This window comes from Passer montanus, unplaced genomic scaffold (assembly GCF_014805655.1).
Source record: "Passer montanus isolate IOZ18808 unplaced genomic scaffold, ASM1480565v1 scaffold48, whole genome shotgun sequence".
Lineage (NCBI taxonomy): Eukaryota > Metazoa > Chordata > Aves > Passeriformes > Passeridae > Passer > Passer montanus.
In genome coordinates, this window is record NW_024369707.1 from 3,751,259 (window position 1) to 3,773,358 (window position 22,100).

The 22,100-nt window shown below is 39.7% G+C and overlaps 1 protein-coding gene across 6 annotated transcripts in view; it reads left to right on the forward strand.

The window, feature by feature from the left end:
• LOC120508604 (SPHK1 interactor, AKAP domain containing) overlaps nucleotides 1-22,100 on the forward strand; it is a 64,944-nt gene that overhangs the window by 22,742 nt on the left and 20,102 nt on the right. For 5 of the 6 annotated variants that reach the window (XM_039722369.1, XM_039722365.1, XM_039722371.1 and 2 more), the window contains 2 exons: nucleotides 1,734-1,844; nucleotides 21,413-21,472. In XM_039722369.1, coding sequence (XP_039578303.1) covers nucleotides 1,734-1,844; nucleotides 21,413-21,472 — 171 coding nt within the window. Of the gene's footprint in view, nucleotides 1-83; nucleotides 391-1,733; nucleotides 1,845-21,412; nucleotides 21,473-22,100 lie in introns of those variants that run through there. The other variant, XM_039722367.1, reaches the window with a different exon arrangement.

Here is a 22,100-nt window from a genome sequence, read left to right on the forward strand (position 1 = left end):
TGGAGTTAGTTATGATGGCAGGAATCTTTTTGCACTGAGATGGGAGGGTTATAAAATTTATTGAGTGCAGAGTTGTTGCACTGGTTAAGAAGATTAGCTAGCAGCCCCCAAGAAGAGGCTGGTGAAACATTCATGAGCCTTTAGCACTCTCAGAAGAAAGTCTTTGGGCACAGTACTTCCCATGAGTATTTTGTGACCCTTAAATTTGTATTTTAAAGCTCTTTGGCAGAAAACCCATAGCAGGGCTGGTGTACTGAGAAACAACCACAAAGGTGGAAAGTCTCCATGGAGGGCACTGAAAAAGGCACTGAAGCAGGCCAAGCTCAGGGCCTGGGGTGTTCCCCATTACCTCCTCATCCCTCTCCTGCTGACTTTTATTCAGAAATCAATGTAAGTATGATACAGGGAGTGAAATATTAACTGTGCAACTGACTTCCTACCAGAAAGATAAAAATTAGAGTGGGAGTTATTCTGTGGGTGGTAATAAGCTTACTTCTGGATGCCCCCAAGTATTAGAAAACTGTGTCAACTGGCCAGATGAGCTTTCTGCAGTCATTCATCTTCCCTGAGAAATGAGAAGGACTGACAAGTTATTCTCACTTCTTTTCCTAAGGAAGAGATCTAGGCTTAGAGATCAAGTGTTCTTGAAGTAGGACAAATGTGTGTCAATACAAAACATGCAGTCAGGTAAAGGAAAGTACTGTAGATAGATTTTCTTTCTCTAGGTACAGCAACAAATTTGTATTTTAAATATAATTATTAAAAGTCCAAAAATTAGAGTACAGCCTGTTTCAATGTAATACAAGAATTGCAAGAAGTACAAATAAAATATACATCTATTTCACAAGCATGCCTCTTAACATTGCTGCCTAGGGAAGATGATAAGCCATCGGAAATGTTCTGTAAGTAGCACCAATGGTGCAGCAATACTTTTCCTGCTGTTCCCTAGCTGTTTTAAAGATACTAATAGTCCCTCTTTTTCATGGTAGAATATTTGTACAGAGGCAGAAAGTAAAGAATTCAGTTTAATCTAAACACCAGATTTTCAAACTGGCTTTGCCTCTTTAAAGCCTACGAATCTCTAAAGCCCCATTTTGGTTTGAGTGGAGCTGTGGCACAAGCTGTAGGGCTGAGTCAGCTCAGAGATTAAATACAAAGTTTTGGTCTCAGGGTGCTGACTGACCTCAGGACTCATTACAGAAGGTCCAAAATACTTCAGCTTCTCAGAAAACTGAAAAACTTGTTTAAGAAGAAGGAGTTTGGAGCCTTGGAAGTCCCAGAAATGAGGCTGCTGGCAGAATGAGTAGTACTGATCTACTGTGGAGAGAGATACAGTCAGTCATAAAGGCTGCAAGTTGGTGTACTCTGGTGTAATTGAGTAATTAGTTTTCCTAATATGTCTGTTTATCACTTTAATGCAGAACAAAACTAATAGCAATATTTTTCAATAAAAATACTTGGTTTGCGCATTTCCTTCAAGTGTCTGTCTCCAAGGACTCTCAGTTCTGGAAGAAAATAGGTTCATAGTTCAGGGGATATATAAGTGGTTTGACTAAAGGTGCAGTAACTGAACAGGTCCAAAGCAGACAGGTCTTTTCTCCCCCCAGCCCACTTCCCCCAATTTTGTCAACAAAATTTCCATTGAGTTACAATAATAGGGTTCCAGCCCCCAGAGCACAATTGGGCTCAGAAAAATTTGTAATTATTTTAACTATTTTTAACTATTTTAACAGATTCTCTGCAGTAACAGTCTGCTAGAATCAACAGACTACTGGCTGCAGAATCAGAGGACACCATGCCAAATTGGCTTTCTAGAAGACAAGTCGGAAAGCAACTGTGCCTCAGTAAGTACTCACTGCCATCTCCTCCTTGAGAGTTATTTGGATGGGGTGTGGAGCTGACAACAGTACATGTTAAACCAAAATAAGTCTGTAATTTGCAGCTTTCTTTTAAAAGCAAATATGCAAACTAAAAATACAGATTTCTATACAGAGCACATTAATAAAGACTACTGCAGAGGTTTCCCCATATTTGGCTTTCAGACTTTGGTGGCTCTCTGTATTTTTTTATGTTCATAATCTCCAACTCACAAGAGAGAAAAATGAGCCAAAGAGAAAATTATTCCAAACCATAACTTGTTAAGTGGCAGGTTGGAAAGAGCAGATGTTTAAAAGGCTGCTCAATGTTCCTGAAGGCAGAGAGAGACAATTAAAGAGAAAAAGCTCTTTCCATGTTAGATGAATGGAAGCTGCTGAAGAACCCATACAGAATTATTTTGCACTTGAAATTAAATTTCATTCTCATTATTGTGGGTTATAATGCAATTAAGATCAGCTTTTGTTTAACAATGTGCATGAAGAAATAGTAGTTATGCTGCTTTATTAACTATCATCATGAAACTGGATGGAAATACATGGCTATGTTTTTAATAGTTTTTTACTTGATGGAGGACTCAGAAGAGCAGATCTTCCCTCAGAATCCTATTTGAATGCTATTCCCTGGTCTCAGTGAGCAGAGAAGGACTTTGGGAACTATCAACTTTATCTCAGGTAAAAGGTTTCCAGCACTTCTTGTGCTGCACACAGCCTAAAGACAGCTGAGGGCTCTCATGGGGCCTGCTGGGATTCCCTCAAGGACGTGGACAGCCAGCTCCAGCTGATGGACCTGAATCTCCGTCCATGGAACCTTGGTGTCCTGCCCGGGGTGACACAGAGTGCCTGAGAGCAGCAGGAGGGACACAGCAGTGTCACTGCAGCCGTGAAATTGAGGAATATGGTCAGAGGTTATTTGGCTTAATTCAGTCATACCCAGCACTGCTCTATCAGTTTCCACAAGAGAGAGTAAGCAGAATACACAACCTAGGTCCCAGTGTGCAAGTGAGCAACCTTACAAGGCATTCTTAACCAGAGCAGGTTCCTCAGGCAGATAACCAGTGGTATCCTCGTTTTTTCATACAGGAAGGGATTATTTTTAATGCAAAACATATTGACTACAGGCACTTAATTTTACTATTTAGTATTTAATATCCTAAAAATTTGGCTTATTTTCTCAGAGGAAATCACTACCTCAAATAATAATACAATAATTAATTCTGACTTGCCTTTTTACCTGTTGAGCTTTGACTTTTTCTTAATTTTTCATAGAATCTTAGAGGAAATTATATTTATCGCTGATAGGCTGGGTATATCAAGCAAAGATAAGTTGTTATAGAAAGATTATGCCATGCTACCCTCCTTATTTCAGGCAACATTGTCTGATTTTGCCATGCTGCTTTAAAAGGTTAAACTACCTTAAAGAGCTTTTTCCTCTACACTAATATTATAACTGATCTTTTTCTCTTTGGAGGATATTTGTCTAATTGGTAAACATTTCATTAACCTTACTTCAATTAACAATGGTACTGTTTAGCAGCAGTTTACCACTTAGATTAGGATACATAGTTTCCTGTTAATATAATCAGGTGGTATTTTGAAAGTAGTTTAATTATGGGTTTCTTGGTTTGTTTGTTTCTACTGAATGAGAACTTAATCAAAATCCACTTAATAGAATAAAAGACATGAATTTGTGAGACATAATCATGCATAGATCCACACAGTGATTTATAAATGCAACTAAAATTTCTGTAACATGACGTTCTTCTTACCTTGTGGAGTAACCTCATAAAATAAAAGTAGTTTCACATAAAAATAGATACTTTTGGTTACTCCACTATTGCCAGCTTTCTTTCTCTGGACCTATAACAAATGTGTCCTGCTTTGGACATGCTTTATGAAGCATGGACATGCTTTTCTTATTGGAAAAGACAAAAGACTTACAGATACCTTGTCCCTAATCTCTCTCCAAAGATGTAGATCTAGATTAATTGCCAGTGCTGAATATTTGTGGTTGGCTTATGTTAGTACAAGTTAAGAAATTTAAATTCTTGCTTAATTAGATGACTTATAGTTCTGTTCTAGCATTGGACCCTCCTAAAGCACAGTCTCTTTATCTTGCAAACAGAAATGTCAATTTTGACTTTATCTTAGCAGTTGCTAAGATTTAACACTTTTCTTTGCAATGCTTTTACAGCGTCTCCATGTTTAAGGTGGTACTGCCACACTGCTAAAGATCTTAATTTTCTTTTAGGAATCCTTCAAGAACATAGTCATTAGACTAATATTTAGGAAAAGAGCAGGATACAAAACTAAATGAAGAAAAAAATGCTGGTATAATCCTGCAAGATATTTGGCATTCATTTGGCTCAAGATGCTTATAAGTGAATTTTCAATATATTCTCTGGCCTTTCATGCTCCAGGCCAGCAAAATGCCATTAGAAATTATATTTGCACTGAAAAAAAAACCAAACTCAAAAAGGACCCAGGCTCCAATGATCTCTCCACAAAATCATCACACCCCATCACTCTTTGCATGACCACCCTGTCCTAACATGGAGGCTGGGAGAAAGACATTCCCACTCCACACAGCCTAACAGAGAGCTGTTCTTGAGAACCACTGATGCAGACAGGTAGAACCTCCCCTTCCCAAGCAGTGTGCCTTTGTGTGAGGGGCAGTGGATTTCCAGACTGGCAGAAATCCTGCAAGCTTCCTATCAAATATCTTGGAGAAGCAGAAACTATACCCCTAAATAGCAGTGTGGAAGGTGGAAAATACCTGCCTTTCAATTAAAAGAAAGCACTAAGAAACAGTGCTCATTTCTTACTTTAGCATAACAAGATAACACTTTTTAAAGAGTCAGGATGTGACAAGGGCTCATTTTAAATTGTTTTATATCTCCTTAAAACTGAGAAAAAAACTGGATTTGCAGGCAGATGGATGAGAGAACAGTTTCAATAAAGTGTTAAAGGTTTTGAAACATTCTTGAAATAGTCCAGCAGCTTTTCCATTTGCAAGTGCTCCTACTCTGTAACTACAAAAATGCTCACTCCAGAATGCTCCCTGCAGGGATGTAAGTAATGCAGGCTGTATGCACAGCCATAGGCAGCTGGACATTGGTTAGATCCAGCCCAAGGGAGCAGAGGGAACACATGGTCAGAGCAGAGGGAAAGGACAAGGACAGCAGCCCAAAGTTCAGTCACATTCAGTCATGGTAAAACATGCTCTGGTCTAATTGCTGGCTGCTCTTCTGTGCCCCTGTGCATTGGCAATTTTTGGGAAGTGGTCTGATGGTGATGGTGGAAGCACAAAGGAGAGTGGAGGACAGCATGACTGGGGGAGTGGGACACTGGAGGCAGCAGCAGCCACTGAGTGGGTTTATGCCACATGGAAAAACCCTAATCCATCTGCAGCACAGAAGGAGAAAGAATTACAGTTTAGGGTTACTTAAATTGGTTAGTTTAGTGCAGGAGAACATACACCAGCCTAGGAGACAAACGTGCTTTGCAAAGAAGGGAAGCAATGCTTACCTTAGTGAGTGACAAGTGAGAGAGAAAACAGATCGTTACCAAAGCAAACAGGTAATGTGGTGGTGGATCACATGGCCTGTGCTGTCTCTGTTAACTGAGATAGTGAGGAATGTCATTTTGCTATCAGAGTGGCTGGATTTTCAGAACTGGCTGCTTGCCTTGCAGCCACATGGCTTTGCTGTCCTAAGCAGGTATTTCAGCATTATCACTTCCATTGCAGTTTAACCATCAAGCTTTCAAACATCTTCAGGAGGAGGTTAAGGATGCCCTTATGCACTAATTTGAGCTGGTCAAATCAGCGCTTCTGTGGTCTCACCTCCTCCTACAGTTCCTGCTTCATCTCATTTACTGCCCTGGCATTTGCACAAATGTGCAGCAAATCAATTCAGAGAGAAAAGTAACTATGAAATTAAGAAATTAGTTTTTCTAGCCAAGTCTTCCTTGAATCATCTCACCATATTGCCAGTGCTCACTCAAGGGATGGAACAAAAACATCCAGGAAGCAGCTACCACAAATTAATTCAAACTGAATGATAACGTATGCAGAAAGAAAAAATTCTTTGGCAAGGTGTATTTTGATGAAATAGAGGACAGCAGCTTTCACTTGAAATAAAGTATATTACGAGTGGTTTTCATTCTTTGCTTCACCCAAGTATTTTTAAAGATATGTCACTACAGATCTTTGGATGTAAAAATACACAGAAATTTTTTTTTTAATTTATTTTTTTTTTTAATCATTCTTTGATAGTAGATTACTTCCAGGTAACTTGCTAGCAATAGTACAGACTGCAGCCACTATGAAAATGTCAGGGACCTTTTCTATCTCTTAGGCAGGGCCCATGTATCCAATATGTTCTTCAGAGTGTCCAAAGAATGAGAGCACGCCCTCACTGAAGAGAGATAGTGTAGTCTTACAGGAGCTCAGAAAGAAGGATCATTCCCCAGGCTAGTAGTAGTCAACAAGGCTTTTTACACAAGCAGATACAGAAGTGCAATCTTGAATCTCAAAAGGAGGAGATTTTTGTTTGTTGGCTTGTTTTAAAACAAAGCCTTGTTTGTTCCTGAATAGTGACCATGCACAGCTGAAACAGGTGCTTTGTTTTATTGTGTTTGAATGTTTTACATTTGCTAGCAAACATAGGAAAGCCCTATTTTTCTGCCTAAAACCACCACACCTACGTACTAAGACCTTTTTCCTCCCTCATGAGATTGCTTGCACACCTCAGCACTATGTCATAGGCAGGGAATTACAAGCGTGTTTATTTTACTTTTCACTTCGTAACTCAACCATCTTCAGGAACAGCATTGTCTCTTTCAGAAATCAAAATCCATCCATTGCTTTCCAGATCTAAACCAAAATTACTGGAGATATTTTTAGGTTTAAGTCTCATCTTCCTATTCAGCTTGACGATACCTTAATTACATCCTGACAAGGTGCAGGAATCAGCAGCGGCAGGCTAAGTCGTAGCATTGAGTTGTAGTCCTTTCTCAGGCATGCGTGGGTGTTCCTGATGCTGTGGTAAGGAATTGTACCTTCCAAAGAGCCCCTCTCTGGCTTGCACAGGGAAACAAAACCCCTCCTCTTCACCAATTGCTCTCTGCCTTATGGAGCACAGTGCAGGCAGACTGAGCACTTGCTTAAAAGACCACTGAAAAGATTACTTGTATAATCTGTAAAATATGTTTCACTTTCTGCTCTTGTACATACTTGGCTCTGAAAAATGTATCTTCACATATGAGCTAATGTTAAGACAGAATTCAAATATGCTCTTAAAGGGTTGCATTTCCACATTTTCACATGTATCATACAGCAGTCAAAAGCTGCCTCGTGAATTTCAGAGTATGAAAGATCAACAATAGATTTTCTTCTCTTTCCTGTAACTTCAGATTTGGGACATTTTAATCTTCTGTCTAGATCTGCCATCTTCTTTCCTGTCCCTTTGTGACAGTCTCACACTGCAGTGGTTTTCTACCTGTCCTTAAGAGAAGCAGATGCTTAACCTTACTCTGATAAAGCTATAAATAAGCGCTGGGAGGATCAAGTGTGGTATTGCAGCTGTATCCTCTCCAGAATTCCACTCTGGCATATTCTCAGTGCCTCCGTGACCTGCTTTATCAAGAAATGAGATTCTTGTGCTACCTCCAGAGTGGACATCTGTGACTGTGCTGCTGTTACAACCACAGGCTCCCTGTAACATGAATTGCAGGCTGAGGTTTGGAGAAATTTGTTAAACATTAAGTATACAGGGCACTGGAGAGAGTAGGTGGTGCATGTGGCATAAATATTTATTGGAATATTTTCTCTAAGTCTTAAGTGGCAATTAATTACATCAAACCCAAAGGAATAAGCTTTAATGGGAAGAAAATATTCACAGCTGGTTTTGAAGCAGTGGATTAGGAAGAGATAAGTTGGGAAGATTCATTAATGCAGTCCAACCATTTATATAGGGATAGTCTCTAAAATATCAAGAACCATAAATCCACCAAGTCATTTGAGATAAGCACCTTCTGAAGAATAATTTGGACTAAATTTCAAATTCATTACTGCTCAAAATGCTAGAAGGAGAGCAGTATAACATATCCTTCTGACAACATGCAAGGTGTACCAGAAAGAGAATTGTGGCTGGGCTGGGGAGACAGGGGAGAGTCATATCAGGACCTTATTAAGGTGAATTTAAGTGACTCACAGGAGATGCACTGAGTTGTCTGCTTTTGGAAACATTCCAATAGGGCCTGCAAGGAGAGTGGTTGGAATCCTCATGTCATGTTAGAAAGCAGTTGTGCAGCTCACAGGAGAGGTTTTTACACGGAAACTGAAGGGAGTAATGTGGCTTTTGTCAGCATCCCAATGAAAATATAGGGCAAGAACGGGAGAAAGGCTTCCTCCACTCACAGCTAGAGATGGAAATTGCCTCGCTCTAATCATGCAAAGGACCACACAACAGAAGGAAGGCTCAGACCTCATTTCAAGTTGATGTTTCCCCAGCCTGCCTTGCATCCTGTTGTAATTTTGGGCAGAGAAACTGTCAGCAGAGCGCCATGGTCCTACTTTGACACAAATGGATTTTTTGATGGTAGCCTGATCTGACTTTGGTGAGATAAGGAAGGTACTGCTGTATCCCACTGAGACATACCTGCCATGAAGCCTTTGGAGTTATTTGTAGTACGGAAGATGGGCCTGAGCTGCTTCATACTCTGAGGTTATCACTGTGTGCTTGGCTGGAGGTAATTTTCTTCACAGTGGCTGGTGTGGGGCTGTGCTCTGTATTTCTGTATTTCTGCTGAACGCAGGGAATGAATGGAGAGATGCCTTTGCTAGTCCTGAGCAGGGCTTGTGTACTGCCCCCACCAGTGGGTTCACTGGGGGGCACAGCAGGCTGGGACAGCAGACTCCAGCTGGCCCAAGGGATGTTCCATGGATGTGACCTCGTGCTCAGCACAGAAAGCAGGGGGGACAAGGAGAAAAGGCGGGACAGAAATTCTCCCACCTGTATAGTAGTGCTACCTCACATTTTCATTCATGCAAATCCATTTGCAAGTAGCTACAGGGCATATCTAGTACTTCCAAACTAATATTTTAATTTCTACATTTCACAGCTGGTTCCTCTGCCAGAATCATTTTGGCAAGCATGGAAATTAATGCGAGACAAGCATTGCATCCAAATGCTAATGGATGATTAGTTCTGTCTTCCAGAAACTTTTTTTTTTTAATTCTGAGTCACTATCAGGCTATTTCAAACACCTCATATAAGACATATTCCAGTTCAAGATCCTCTTTAACCATTTAAATATCAAAAGTCAGATTTCACTGTGCATGGAGGAGAGAGCTACATCTCTTATACCATTCCCAATCTTCTATCTACCAAAAGTGTGCACCCTGCATAATAGTCATAACTGATAATGACCCTAAAAAGAAGTAATGAATTTGTTCGGTGGAGGAAAGGAAATTGTAATCTAAAAACAAATACTTGCAACAGAAAAACAGCAATTGGTAATGTTTAGTTTCCTTATTTCTTATAATATTATAGATCTTCACAAAAATACGTCAATCGTTAAAGCACTGTATACTACATATATATATAATGTATATCCTCTATATATATATATTATATACATTATATATACACTTCTTCAGCAGATACTTATCTGTATGCTCAGGAAAAGGAGACACACTTTTCAGAAGTTACCCGATTCTTCCATCCCAAGACAGTATACCAATTTAATAGCAAGGCATGAAACAAAATCCCAAAACTACTCTGAGGTGGAGTAATAGGAGGCAAAATAATAGTAATGATTAAAAAAATGTGGGAGAACACTCTGAAGGAACATTCTGAGTATTACCTGAAACCCACACATTTCAGCTAGTAGTTTGTTAATGGTTGAGATCTCTCTTTCCCAGAAATTATAGGAAAGTGTCTTTTCCATTACATGCTTTATAATGGCAGTGTCACACGCCTCACTGCTCTGCATGAAGGCATTTTAAAGCCTACTATAAAACCAGAAGGAAGATGAATGAAGATGACACGTTGGGCATTATGAAACCATATGCAAAAGAAAGCCACGTGCACATTCCTGCTTCAGATAATCGTCATTTCCTCTTCATTAGTGTCTGTGAGTGACTGCAGTTATATGTTTAAATAGCAGAGAAATCTGTGAGTGTGCCTGAGTGGGTGCAGGAGCTGTGTGCCCCAGGCAGGGTGTCTGACTGCTCTGCTGCAGCTGAGGCTGCTGCTGGCTGTGGCAGCAGAGCTCCTCCTGAGTGAAGTGAGCAGTTGTTTATCACACACATAAACACAGAGACAGTGTGAGAACTTGAAGAACATACCAGGGTGGATGTTCTTCTGCACAGCTTTGTGCTTTTAGCACGAACCTTAGCTTCCACTGTGGGTTGCACCTCAGTGCAGCTGAGTGTTTTGCCAAAGGTGTTCTCCAAAGAGCTGCTGTCAGGACCTTGGATAGACAAAGGGGGTGTCCATGTGCCCTGTGAACTGAAAGATGCCCTGCAGCTGCCATACAATATCTGTAAGTGTGAGAACAAACAGAATCCACACATTTCAGTGTCACTGAAATGACCACAAACACCACTCCTTATAGTACTGAAGAAACCCAGCACAGGCTGAGATTTCCAGCTCCTTTCCCAAAAAGATCCAGTTCAGTCCTCAAGTAGATGCCAAGATTTCTCATCGCTTTGGTCTTCTGCAAAGAGACTGGGAACTACAGAAGCCCAGCCTTTAATCATCACTGTAGTTCTCCTTTCTGTAGTGTAAGTATAGACCTGCAGATTTAACATGACCAGGATGTTTTCCTGGTAGAAGCTTGTCTAGGGAAGGAAGTTCAGACCAGAATACCTTTCTGACTCCCTATTCAGATACAATAAACTAAAAGCTATAAGATTCTTGTTGCATTTCAGGGGTTTGCTCTAAACCCCTCAGAAGTGTTATTCAGGTAGTTTTTTTCTCCAGCTGCGTATGCAACTAAGTATATAGAACAAACAACTACTTTTTTTTTAATCGCAGAATGTAAAATGGTAACGATAAAGTTAATAATCCAGCTGACTCATGGACAGATCTTTCTGTCAGCTGCTATGTAATTTAGTAGAAAAACATCCATGATTACAGCAGCTCTATGACCTGGGAATGCAGACCTTGTGAGAACGGATGAGTGTGCAGAAGTACAGGTACTTCTGCCTGACTGTCAGGGATTGGGGATGGATTAAATGTTATTTAATGTTATGGCCACCTCCTGCAGATTGCAGCAGATTTTTAATTGAGATATTCCGTGCTCTTTTTAACTGACAGTATGCAAATGTTGGTGGCCATATTTTTTAAGTAATTTTTCTAGGTATATGGGAAGAATTAGTATCAAATCTACCAAAATTAATTTTCCCTTAAAATCACTTTATTTACTGTGAGAGTTTAAAGAATTTCCCCATTTGCTCCTTGAACAGTGTATTTGAGTAAGCTAAGTCCTTCCAAAGCTACACATCCACCCTGCACCCTTTTTGTTTTTTAGTTCCCTCAAAGTGCTTGAAGAACTCTGTGAGAGGAAATTACTTAGCTTTACTATTTCAGGCTGGATTCAGGAACTTGGTAGAACAGATCTCAATAGGGGAATCACATAAATCCAAAAATACATGCGATTAGGCAAAACATTCTCCCAAAGCAGCTGCGGGTTTGTGTGAATAAAAATAATTTGACAAACTAGTTTAATTATATTTAAATTAGTTTGACTTTTTAAAGAATCAAGAGAACACCTAGGATTACAAAATGCATGATTACAGTTTCTGGTTGCCTGTTTACCAACAGAAATAATTTCAGGCTCAAGTGAAATAGTCACTTTAGAGCTCACTGGATGATATCTGTCTAATTTAACAATGAGCCAGAGGTTCCAGAGCCAGAGTTCCTACAGCTTTCATGAATACAGATGAAACTGAGAAATTGTAAGGGTGTGAACTCAAACCTTCCTTATACCACAGAGAAACCAGATCTACACTTTAATAAAGTCTACTGAGAGGAAAGTGGCAGAGCTTACATGTCAACATGCTGGAAAGTTAACCTTAAGATACTAATACATAGATAAACAGACTTTCCTAATCTCAGCAGTCAGACAGCCAGCTGTTTTCCAGACTGATTCATAAGCACAAGAACCTGCACCATTCCTTCTTTTTCAAGTAATCTTGCTGCCTCAGAGCTCTACCTATTTATAACCTGTCTAACAGCTGGGGCAGAGCTGCCCTGCAGTTTGTAGAGCATGCATGAACAGACAGATGCTGTGCACATCTACTGCAGCAGAAACAGGGGTCAGTCCCAAAAGGTTTGGTTAAAAATGACAGAAACCATCACTGTCACCAAACTGTATCCATCCCAAAGCTGTAATTTCTGTTGCTTGTAACAGTGGTGAGCAGTAGCTCGATATTTTGTATGCTGAATGTAAATTCTCTTAATGGAAGGCTGAAACAATCCTTTCAAGGGGAGAGAACACAATGGTCTTGGTTTAAAAATGTAATTTTATGAGGCAGGAAGCAAGAAGAAGGACTGAGGCCTGGATGGGCCCGGTGAAGAAAAGGAAGAGCTGAGGAAATTATCCAGAGAAGTTAGATTTTACAGTCCTAATTTCTTATGGTGTATAATGGTGCAAATTTATCAAATGACTGAGCTCAATCAAAAGCTATCATCAGACCTACGTGCTTCCTTCCTTCTCACCCCATCCTCTGAAAAGCAGAGAACTTACAGAATGATCTGCTTTTAGTAAAGTATTTTTTAATCAGAGAAGACACAGGACCTGTTTTTCATCTAGAGACAACAGTTTCTCATCTACTGGATAGAGTCCTGAAATCCCTTCACAGAAAGCTTTGAGAAGAGATTTATCAGGAAGAGTGTCATAAGGTGTGACAACCATGGAGCTGCTGGTTTTCCCTGCTGCCTGTAAAGTGCCACCTCCCCATTCCTTTTTCTCCCAAGGTAGTCCAGAACAAAAAGAACCTAAGCCTGGGAGACTGCAAAATACAGCAGACCTGCCCCACTGTGCAAAAAACAGAGCAAAAATGACATACAGTCTGAACTATTATGCACTCTAACATTTTACTTAAAAAGTGGGGAGGGAGGGGAACATACTGTGTATTATAATGAAGTGCTAAATATAATTAGAGTAGTGGAGGCAAGAAAGAAGAACTAGCTTGGTTTAAAAACTCAAAACCAAATGGACTGTTCCAGACACGAGTTCAGCTGCTGATCTGGCAGCCTGTATCTGGCTGTGTAATGCACAATTGCCTCCTTCTATCCCCTGATAGCTCCACTTACACCTTGGTAATACCTGCTCATCCTGACAGCCAGAGACCCAGAGCAGGCAGAATTTGAGTCCAGTCAATCTCACAGTCACTGCTCTGGAGTATTTTCACTTGACATCTTTGTTTAGCAAAATCATTTGCATTTTTTAATTAGGCTTATCCACATTGACTTCCTCATCTTTCTCAAGTAGTGAAAAATCCTGTAGAGCACCACAGAATGGATTGCTGTGCACAGATAAGCAGGATGGATTTAAGTACTTATAACGCTTTAATCTCGTTTTGTGCTTCTACATGTCATACAAATGTCTTTGAGAAAAATAATTGATTTTTATAGTAGTTTAGAGCAATGCTGTACCAAATAAAAGTATCTAGATGTGTTAAAGAAAACATTAAGCAAATACTCAACTGTCCCAGAAATCTGAGCATTCATTTAGTAATGTACCATTAATGTTCTCTTTTCTGTAAATCAAACATCATCATCATTTCCTTTGCTTCAGTTGCTTATAGGATTAAATAATTCAGCTGTTTGGCTTTGGAGACTGCAGGCAGTTGTATTTCTTGGCTTACCAAAACCAGCCTGTGCAGAGACTGCCAAGACAATCAGAATTTGGGGCTAGAGGAAGTCAGTCTTTCACCTTGGTTTCATTGTTAAATGGCTTGGTTTTAGAAACCATTAAATATTTTATATTCTTTGGTGCATTTGGGACAGTGTTCTTAGCCAGTGATGGTCTCAGTCATTTTAAACAAAACCTTTTGGGACTGACCTCTGTTTCTGATGAGTTATTTAGCAGAGTCTGGCCTATAATTAACCACAACAGTTAAAACTTTATTGCATCATTGCATTTTGGCAATTTAAAGTTTCAACTGTTTCTATGAAATCTTTTCCTTGGAAGTGTCTAAAACTCAAAAGCACTATTTTATGAAATATTCTCGTTATCTTTCTGGAGTAGCCTGTCACTAATGCATCGTTGCAGACTGTGCTTGTATTTCAGTAACAGACCCACCCTGCTGAGCAGGAGGACAGAGAAGGCAGGAAAGGGATAAAGGTGCAGGACTGGCTCCTGAGCAGCCCACAAACTGATTTCAGGTTATTATTCTCCTCATTGACAAATTCTCCTTAAAATACCACCTTCCTGCAACAGTCTGATGGAACCATAATTTTTCCATACCAACAATTTTCAAATACAGGAAATGGAAAAAGTCAAGATTAACTTGAACAAAGCTAAATGATGGTATCAATTATGGTTTATTGGTTTATAGTTATCATTTTTTTATTTGGACTGGCCTTCAAATCAGATCTGTTAACTGTCACAGTTATATTATCTAGTCCTCTGAGATTCTATTTAACATTTAAATGGATACAGAAAGAAAGAAAATAAATAAGCATAATAAGACCTATCAAAAAAATTTAAGAAGATTAATGCAGGCATATAAGGTTTTACAGAAATGTACATTAACTCTTTAATCTTGCACAAGCAGTAATACTTTCTATTCATTCTGCAGTAAAAACTCCTTTTGATGCCACTCTAAAAATAAAAGTGGTGACAGAAAAGAAATTAACTTTGTAATGGTAATGGGAGACAAGCACAGGGTAGAAATATCAGGCTGGCTATTGCTCCTGGCCTTGATGGGTGCAAAGTCATTTCTGTGAAGGAAGTTTTCACCCAACATGTGCATATTCAGTGGGGCAGTGACACAGTGGTTGATAACAAAATTCCCATAAAATGTGCTGAATTTGCCCAAGAGCCCAAAGGTCTAAAGGTGCCATGTAGGGAGACTTTTACTCTCCAAAGCCTGAGTCACAGGGAAAACCTGACAGCAGCATTTCAGCACACGAATCAGAACTATATTGTAGCATTTATACTGAGAGCTGGAGCCATAGAGGCCTCAAGTATCAGTTAGGAAAGTTTTCTTTTAGTAAATAATTGTGGTGAAATGACCAAAGCCACAAGCTTCCAAAAAAGGTTTGCAATCAGCCTCCTTTCACACAAGTCCTACCAGAACCTGAATGATAAAAAAAATCATAGGATCTTCAAAACCATATTTCTGTTTCCCTGTTAGCTAATGGATGATCTTATGTGACATTGTAGAATATTTATTTAGAAACCACCATTTCACAGCTATTTGGTTTTTTTATCTTCCTTTAAAAAATGATACTTGAAACTCTATTGGGATTACAAGATTTAAGAAATTGCAATTTTAAAGAACAGAGAGGTCAATGATTTGGGGACCTTACAGACAGGACACATATATCTACACACACAATTACATCTATAGATCACAAGAAGTCCAGGAGGTTTTATTTAGCCATCACATTAGCATAAATAAGACAAGTGAAAATAAATGCAAAGTTCTATTTGGGAGCTTTGCAGATCAGCATCAAAACAAATGCTCCTGTCACACAAACTGGCTGTATGGAAACAATCTGCTGGAAAAGGCATTTTGTGCCATCGTAATATAAGTCAGAAATATATGAGTGATTCTGGTCATTTTCAAAGAGACAAAGCTCACAGCAAGTTTCTGGACAAAATCTGGCACATTGCCGCTCCTTTGATATTTTCTGTGGGTTACAGTTTACTTTGGCTCACAAGTACAGGGTAAAACAATATTTTTTCCTCGGGCTTTCACTGATTTCAGCTCCTGAGGGAGCCCATCATGCAGCTGTAGGTTCTCTGAAATAGTCACATTCCAGTGAGCAATGCCTTGGAGCAGCTCTATTCTGTTATTGAGCTGTGGGGAAATTACAGTGATCTAATCTTTCTAAAGCCAGGAGACCCTGACTTAGGTCTAATAGAAGTTTAGAGTAACTGTATTGTTTTTCTACTTTTCAGAGATGAAATTAGGATGAAAATAGGTTCAGAATTTCAAATCTGCCATCCTATCACAGAGTTATTGCTAAGAGCAAAAATTATTGTGGTCAAAGATTCCATTAAATTCTTAAAACAGCTGTCACAGCAATCACAGCTGATGTAAAATTCAATCACCCTCTTCACAAACTGTACCTTCACAGTCCTACATTTAAAAAGGGGTAAAGTGTTTGGAATAATAGTGTATAAGGAACAACACACACCCTGAGAATAAACAATAGCTGCCCAAAATATGGAGGAGAAACCACGTGGAAGTAAAATGCCAAGCCTTTAGTATTTCAAAGGATGATGCTAATAATAATCAGAACACCACTGCACTGGTATAAGGTGCATGTCACTCCCAAGTGCAAGGCAAGGTGCAAAGGAGCACAGCAGGGTGCCTGTTAATTTAAAAGTGGCAATGGGAGAGCTGCATAGCTGGTCACCCAAAGCAGGACACACAGGACACAGCTGCCTCCTGCCCCTGCACTCTGGCCAGCAGCAGATGGAGCCATTTAAAGGGAACAAAACCATGGGGGAAGCTCCAGCTGCGAGGGGCAGCTCAGTCTGACCCTGCCTGTCCTGCTGTGGAGCTGCAGTTGCTGCTGCAGTTCCCTGCCACGAGGACTTCATTCCTACCAGCACTTCACCTGGTTTTTTACATAAAACTACCTTCAGTCCTGGCCTCAGCAGCTGCTCACCTTCTCACATCCCACAGTTGTGTCCTGCACATCCTCAGGTTTAGGCATTACACTGTTTTAACTTGGCACCCAGGAACTGCCTGCTCAGAACTACTTTCTCCTGAGATCTCTCCTGGGGCTAATTACCTTTTTTACTTCTGTTTGTAGGAAATTAGACGTGAGTTTTATGGGCAGATAAAATAACAGCCTCAAACCAGTTGTTCCCTCTAAGTGTCTCAAGGGGTGTTTGAATTGGCACCTGGCATGAGTTGACTCAGTGATGTGTCAGGAAGAGGATGGGAAAAGCAGAACAGCACAGACCTGGGAGATAAAAACTCCATAAGCTCGTTTTCAAGACAGCATTTACATCCTGAAATACCAACCAGGACAGCACAGGATGTGGAGAGTTCTGCACGGTTCTGGTGCAAATCCAAACATCTGCACAGACATTTAGGCTCTGCTGAGATGTATGGCACCAAGCCCAGCCTGCTGGGGACACCTAGGCCAAAGTTGGGGACCGCATGGATGGGGCAGTGGTGGAGTGACAGGGGTGGAACAGTTTGTGTCATCTGCATGTGATCCTGATACCACTTTAATAGTCTATTTAACTGTGTTCTCCTAATCCAGCTATTGATGGATTAGAAACTAAGAAACTGTGCTTAGGAGAGTCCTTTAGGTTACAAAGTCATAGGCTCACATGTTAGAAAATGGCACATACATAGATTCTACACAATTTTCCTCTTTTTTGCAGGCTTCCTGTTCTCTGAATCAGGCAGCAATATTGCATTGCATAAATGTGGGCATATGAGGTAAAATTCAGGTTGCACAAGCCATCTGTATAGAGTTCTCATTTTCAAGTCTTGTCTCTTCAGTTTAACTTCTTCTCTTTTAAAATAGATATTGAAATTTTTGGGAGGGTGGTATAATGTAGATTTCTTTCATTTTATGGGGGGGAAAAAAACCCACCTCTTGCAGCACTTCAAGCATATATTGGCCACAGTCTTTCACAGCACAGAACACAGGACTGTGGCTCAATTTGCTTACCAGGTTGACTATATCCTCAGGCCATTTGCCAGTGAGGAAAACATACTGTGTTTGCATTACATCCTTAAATACTTTATAAAAAAGAATTTCTTAATATATAGTTATTTTAGGAAGTGAGGTCTCTACATAATTTCTACACCAACTCAAGAGCAGAGTTCAGGACTCCACTGGTCTGTAGAATTTACCCTATGCATCTCTTACCAGTCATAGAAATTACCATGGAAGAAAAATTAAAAAAGAAAACTAGTTTCTCTATTTGCTTTTTATATGATTGTGGAAAGTACAGACTTCTTCAAGGGCTCAGTAAGTCGGTGATGATAACCTGGCTGGAACTATCCTAGAAGAAATGCTTGATGAGAGGAAGGTTGAGGGTCAGACCCAAATCTGTGCTACTGTTGTACAAAACTCTGCACAGTACAAGGGTTGCTATTCACACTGTGCCTGTGCATTAAATGGTCTAGGGATGTGTAGCTTTGTTCTGCATTTCAGTGCAGTGGTACATGTTCACCAAAAGAACAGCACTTTTCTCTCTTGAGCAAATGGGATTTCTAAACTTGTAAAAACTACTGAACCAAAAGCAGATCCTGGCACCTACCCGGGAAGTTGCGGGTGACTCTCACTGTGTAAAGCCTGAATTTGGGTGCTGGGTTGTTTCCTTTTTGTATTATGCAACACCATTTAAATTTTGGGGTTTTTTTTCTCTCTCCAAAATAAGTATTTCCTAAGACAGAAAGAAAAGGTGATATCTTGACATTTCTGTGTGGTTTCCAGACAGAAAATCAGTCTAAGTGGAAAGCAGACACACTTTGGAACTGATAAGGTGTTTGTGGGAAGTCAAGGATATGAAGAAGTAAAGGAGTGGCTGGGAAAGGACTGACATTTAAAGGTACCATGATGAGGAGAAAGTTGGGTTACAGCTAAACTAAGCTGCATCTGATACAAAGAAAAAAAAATCAGAATTAAATTTAGGTTAGCAAATCCTGAGCTGACCTTGGCTCTTCCTTCATAATGTATGCAGTGTTTCCATCCCAAAGATTATTAATTGTTCTCTAGTGTTGTTTTGCCTTGTTTCAATGGAGGTGTCCCTAATAATTACTAGAAGTTAATCAAGCAAGGCAAGCTAATGAGAGCTTAAAACTTGTATTATGTAAGCAGAAAACATGAAGAGATTTTTCATAATAGATAATTTGCTCTTTGAGCACCACTGGTGAAGTATCTCCAACAAAAATATCCTCACAGTGAACTTCCTAGAAGGCAGCAGTAGTGCAGAGCAGGCCAGGATGGAACTGTAGAGGTGATTTATGGTTACAGCACCTCCCCATCTAGTCCTGCCTCCTGCTCACAGCAAAGGGAAAAAGTAAAGGAATTCATCAGTGTCTTTCACCACTGTGAAACTGGCTGTTTTAAAAAGTTTCCTGTAATTAAAACTGCAAAATCCACAGAACAGGAAATGCTAAAAGACTGCTGGCAGTATAATAAATCAATGTCAACTGAATTTGATAAGTGTATTTGGAAACTGGATTCAGTACTGCCACAGGTTTTATAGTGAAAGTTCATTAGGTTCTGAAAATCAGTTAAAAAAAAAAAAAGATAATGTTACTTAAACCACTAGACATTCCTGCTTGTACTGAGGTTTCTTCTGCTGAGGCATGAGTGAGTTATGTGCCATGCACACTTGAGCCAGAGATGATGATTGTTTTGGCTGCTTGGAGAGGGCCTGGCTTTAGGATGGCAGGCAGTGCCACTGCTCATCACAGCAAAGTCATGAGCCCTCACCCCATGGAGGCAGCAAAGGGCAAACCAAGGTTTATCAGAGAATCAGGCTGAAGACACAGCTGCTCCTGTGCAGCGTTTTCACAGCACTCCTCAGTAGCAGCCCTCCCTTGGCATGGGCTGACCCTGCTGGGGAGGACCTGGAAGCAGCCCCACACCTTCCCACACTCCTAGCCTGGCCAGACCATGTTCCCTCAGCAAACACAGCTCCCTGCACCTGCAGACTCACAGCTCATCTCTCATGGGCAAGGTCATGTGCAAATCAAGAGTGTAATTTCCTAAGGCTTTTTGGTAACTACCTATTGTTGGTATGTGAAATGCCTGCATGTGAAAACCCAGTAGAAAGTAAGAGAAGTGTTTGTCTAATCAACTGTAGCATGTTTAGGACATTACATAACCATCATACTATGTTGCTAGAGGATATTTTTTACTATTTTGTAGCTTAGACATTTCTATAGCTATTTCTTAAAAGTTCAGCAGATGACAGTGGCATATCCTGACTGTTGTCATTATCAGACACAGAAATATTTTTGCTAAAATTGTAAAAGGACTAGAAAATATGTTTGTAAGTTCATGTCAAGATGACATTAAACTATTTAAAAGGGCAAAAAGCTTTCTTCTTCACTGGGTTTTTTTGTGGTTTATAATGGGAGCACTGGCTGGATCTTTCCATCTGCTGTGCTGGCTGTTACTGCAGATGGTCATAATCTGTACATATGGCATGTGCATATATAAACTGAAATCAGGGTTGTCTTGGTGTAAAAGCAGGCACACAACAGGAGCTTGGGTGCCTAACACAAGTGTTGGTGAAGGGGATAATTTAGAGCATTTTCATTTTCTATGGGATATTTACATGGAATTAGGGAAAGTATTTCCTCTTCACTGAAAGAGAAGGAAAAAAATCACTCAGATCTTGTACGTTAAAGTTTGGATCTGCAATTTATTTGGAATCAGGTGTTGGCTTCAGCTGTGCCTTGAATTTGTGTTAGGTTTTGGGTTAAATGAGGACAACACCAAACTCTCATAAACCTCACAGTCAGCTTGGTTTTGGAGTCCCTGCTTCTAACTCGGAGATGGAGGATGGATTTTCTTATTAGAAAATTACCTTCCAGTAAGCATATAATAAAATAGAAGTCTTCACAAATTAAATGGTCTTTAGATCTGAAGTATCTGTTTAGGTTAATCTCACTATCATTAAATAGTCACTGAAACTCATAATAATCAAAGTGGCAAAAGCCCTTGTCATCAAAAGTAGAACTTTCTGGTGAAGCTCTCACCAGGCAGTTGAGCTTTTCTGCACCTATGGTGCCCAGCTAGCAGTGCTGAAAACTTCCTGTTGAATATTGCCTCATCAACCAAGTTTAAAGAATTACTTTTAAAAGTGTTAAACTTCTCATAGACATTCTGGAAAGTTAGGAAAAGTACTCCAATATTTACGTGGTGTGCAGAAAACTCTACAAGCAACTCACAATTGCACTTACCTACAAAATATTTGGCAACAAGTGTCTGAAAAGAAGTCATTGGAAAAGCAAGACATGAAGAATTTATCAGATATATTATCAAGTGTACTTCTAACATTTCCTCTACCTTTACTGATATCCTCTGTATTACAGTTTATTTGCAGCATTTGCTCATTCATCAGACAAGCCAATTGTCAGCACAGATAAAGTCATGACTTCATTCCTTTTTTTCTTCCTTTCTTAACATCTCTCCCACTGTTCTCTTAACTAATCTTTCTACCTTTCTTGTTCTAGGAAAAGGCTTCACAGTAAAAGGCTTCAGCTACAAGGCTAGAAAATGAAAATATAGTGACTTTAAAAGGGTTGCTGCCACTCTAATACAACTTTATAAAGTGATTTTTCTTTTCCTCTCTCATTACAGGTTTGTTTTGTGAATTTAGATGCCAACAGAGATGATTGCAGTGATGAGCAAGTGAAACAGGTAACTGCTTAGATCTCAAAAACGTGCACAATGGATCTATTCAGGCCCACCAGGACTCTCCAGTAAAAATACAGATTACAATTCTATGAGCAAATCAAAGCCAACCCTAGATTTTTAAGCATTACAGAGAGCAATGCATAAGGAATCTGAAATTGTCTCAACACTGCTCTATGTTATATAGCATTTCTTTTTCCCAGAAGTTTGTAATGGATTGTTACAGTCTGAATTCACAGCAGTTATATGAGCAGATTTCTTGCTTTTATGAGAGAAGTAAACATGGACATGTTCACATGCATCCATTTTAATTTGGCATAACACCACATAAAAAGAGTTTCTGGTGTCCTGCTCTGCCACCAGTCTGTGATTTCTTTCTCTGTCCTACAGCCAAAAAGCCCGTGAAAATCTTCCTTTCATCTAGGTCTTGTTCAGCTGAGCTGTCTTTCTCAGTCAAACTCCACATAGGTAGATTATGTGCTCTTGAGGAGGGGGTCTAGATAAAACAGTTGAGCTGTTTAACTGAAAGTTACAAGGGTAGGAAAAAAAAGAAATTTTCTAAAGCAGTAAAAAACCCTGGTTCTTTTACAAGCATTGAGACAAACTACATCATGATTTGATATTTAAAACACAT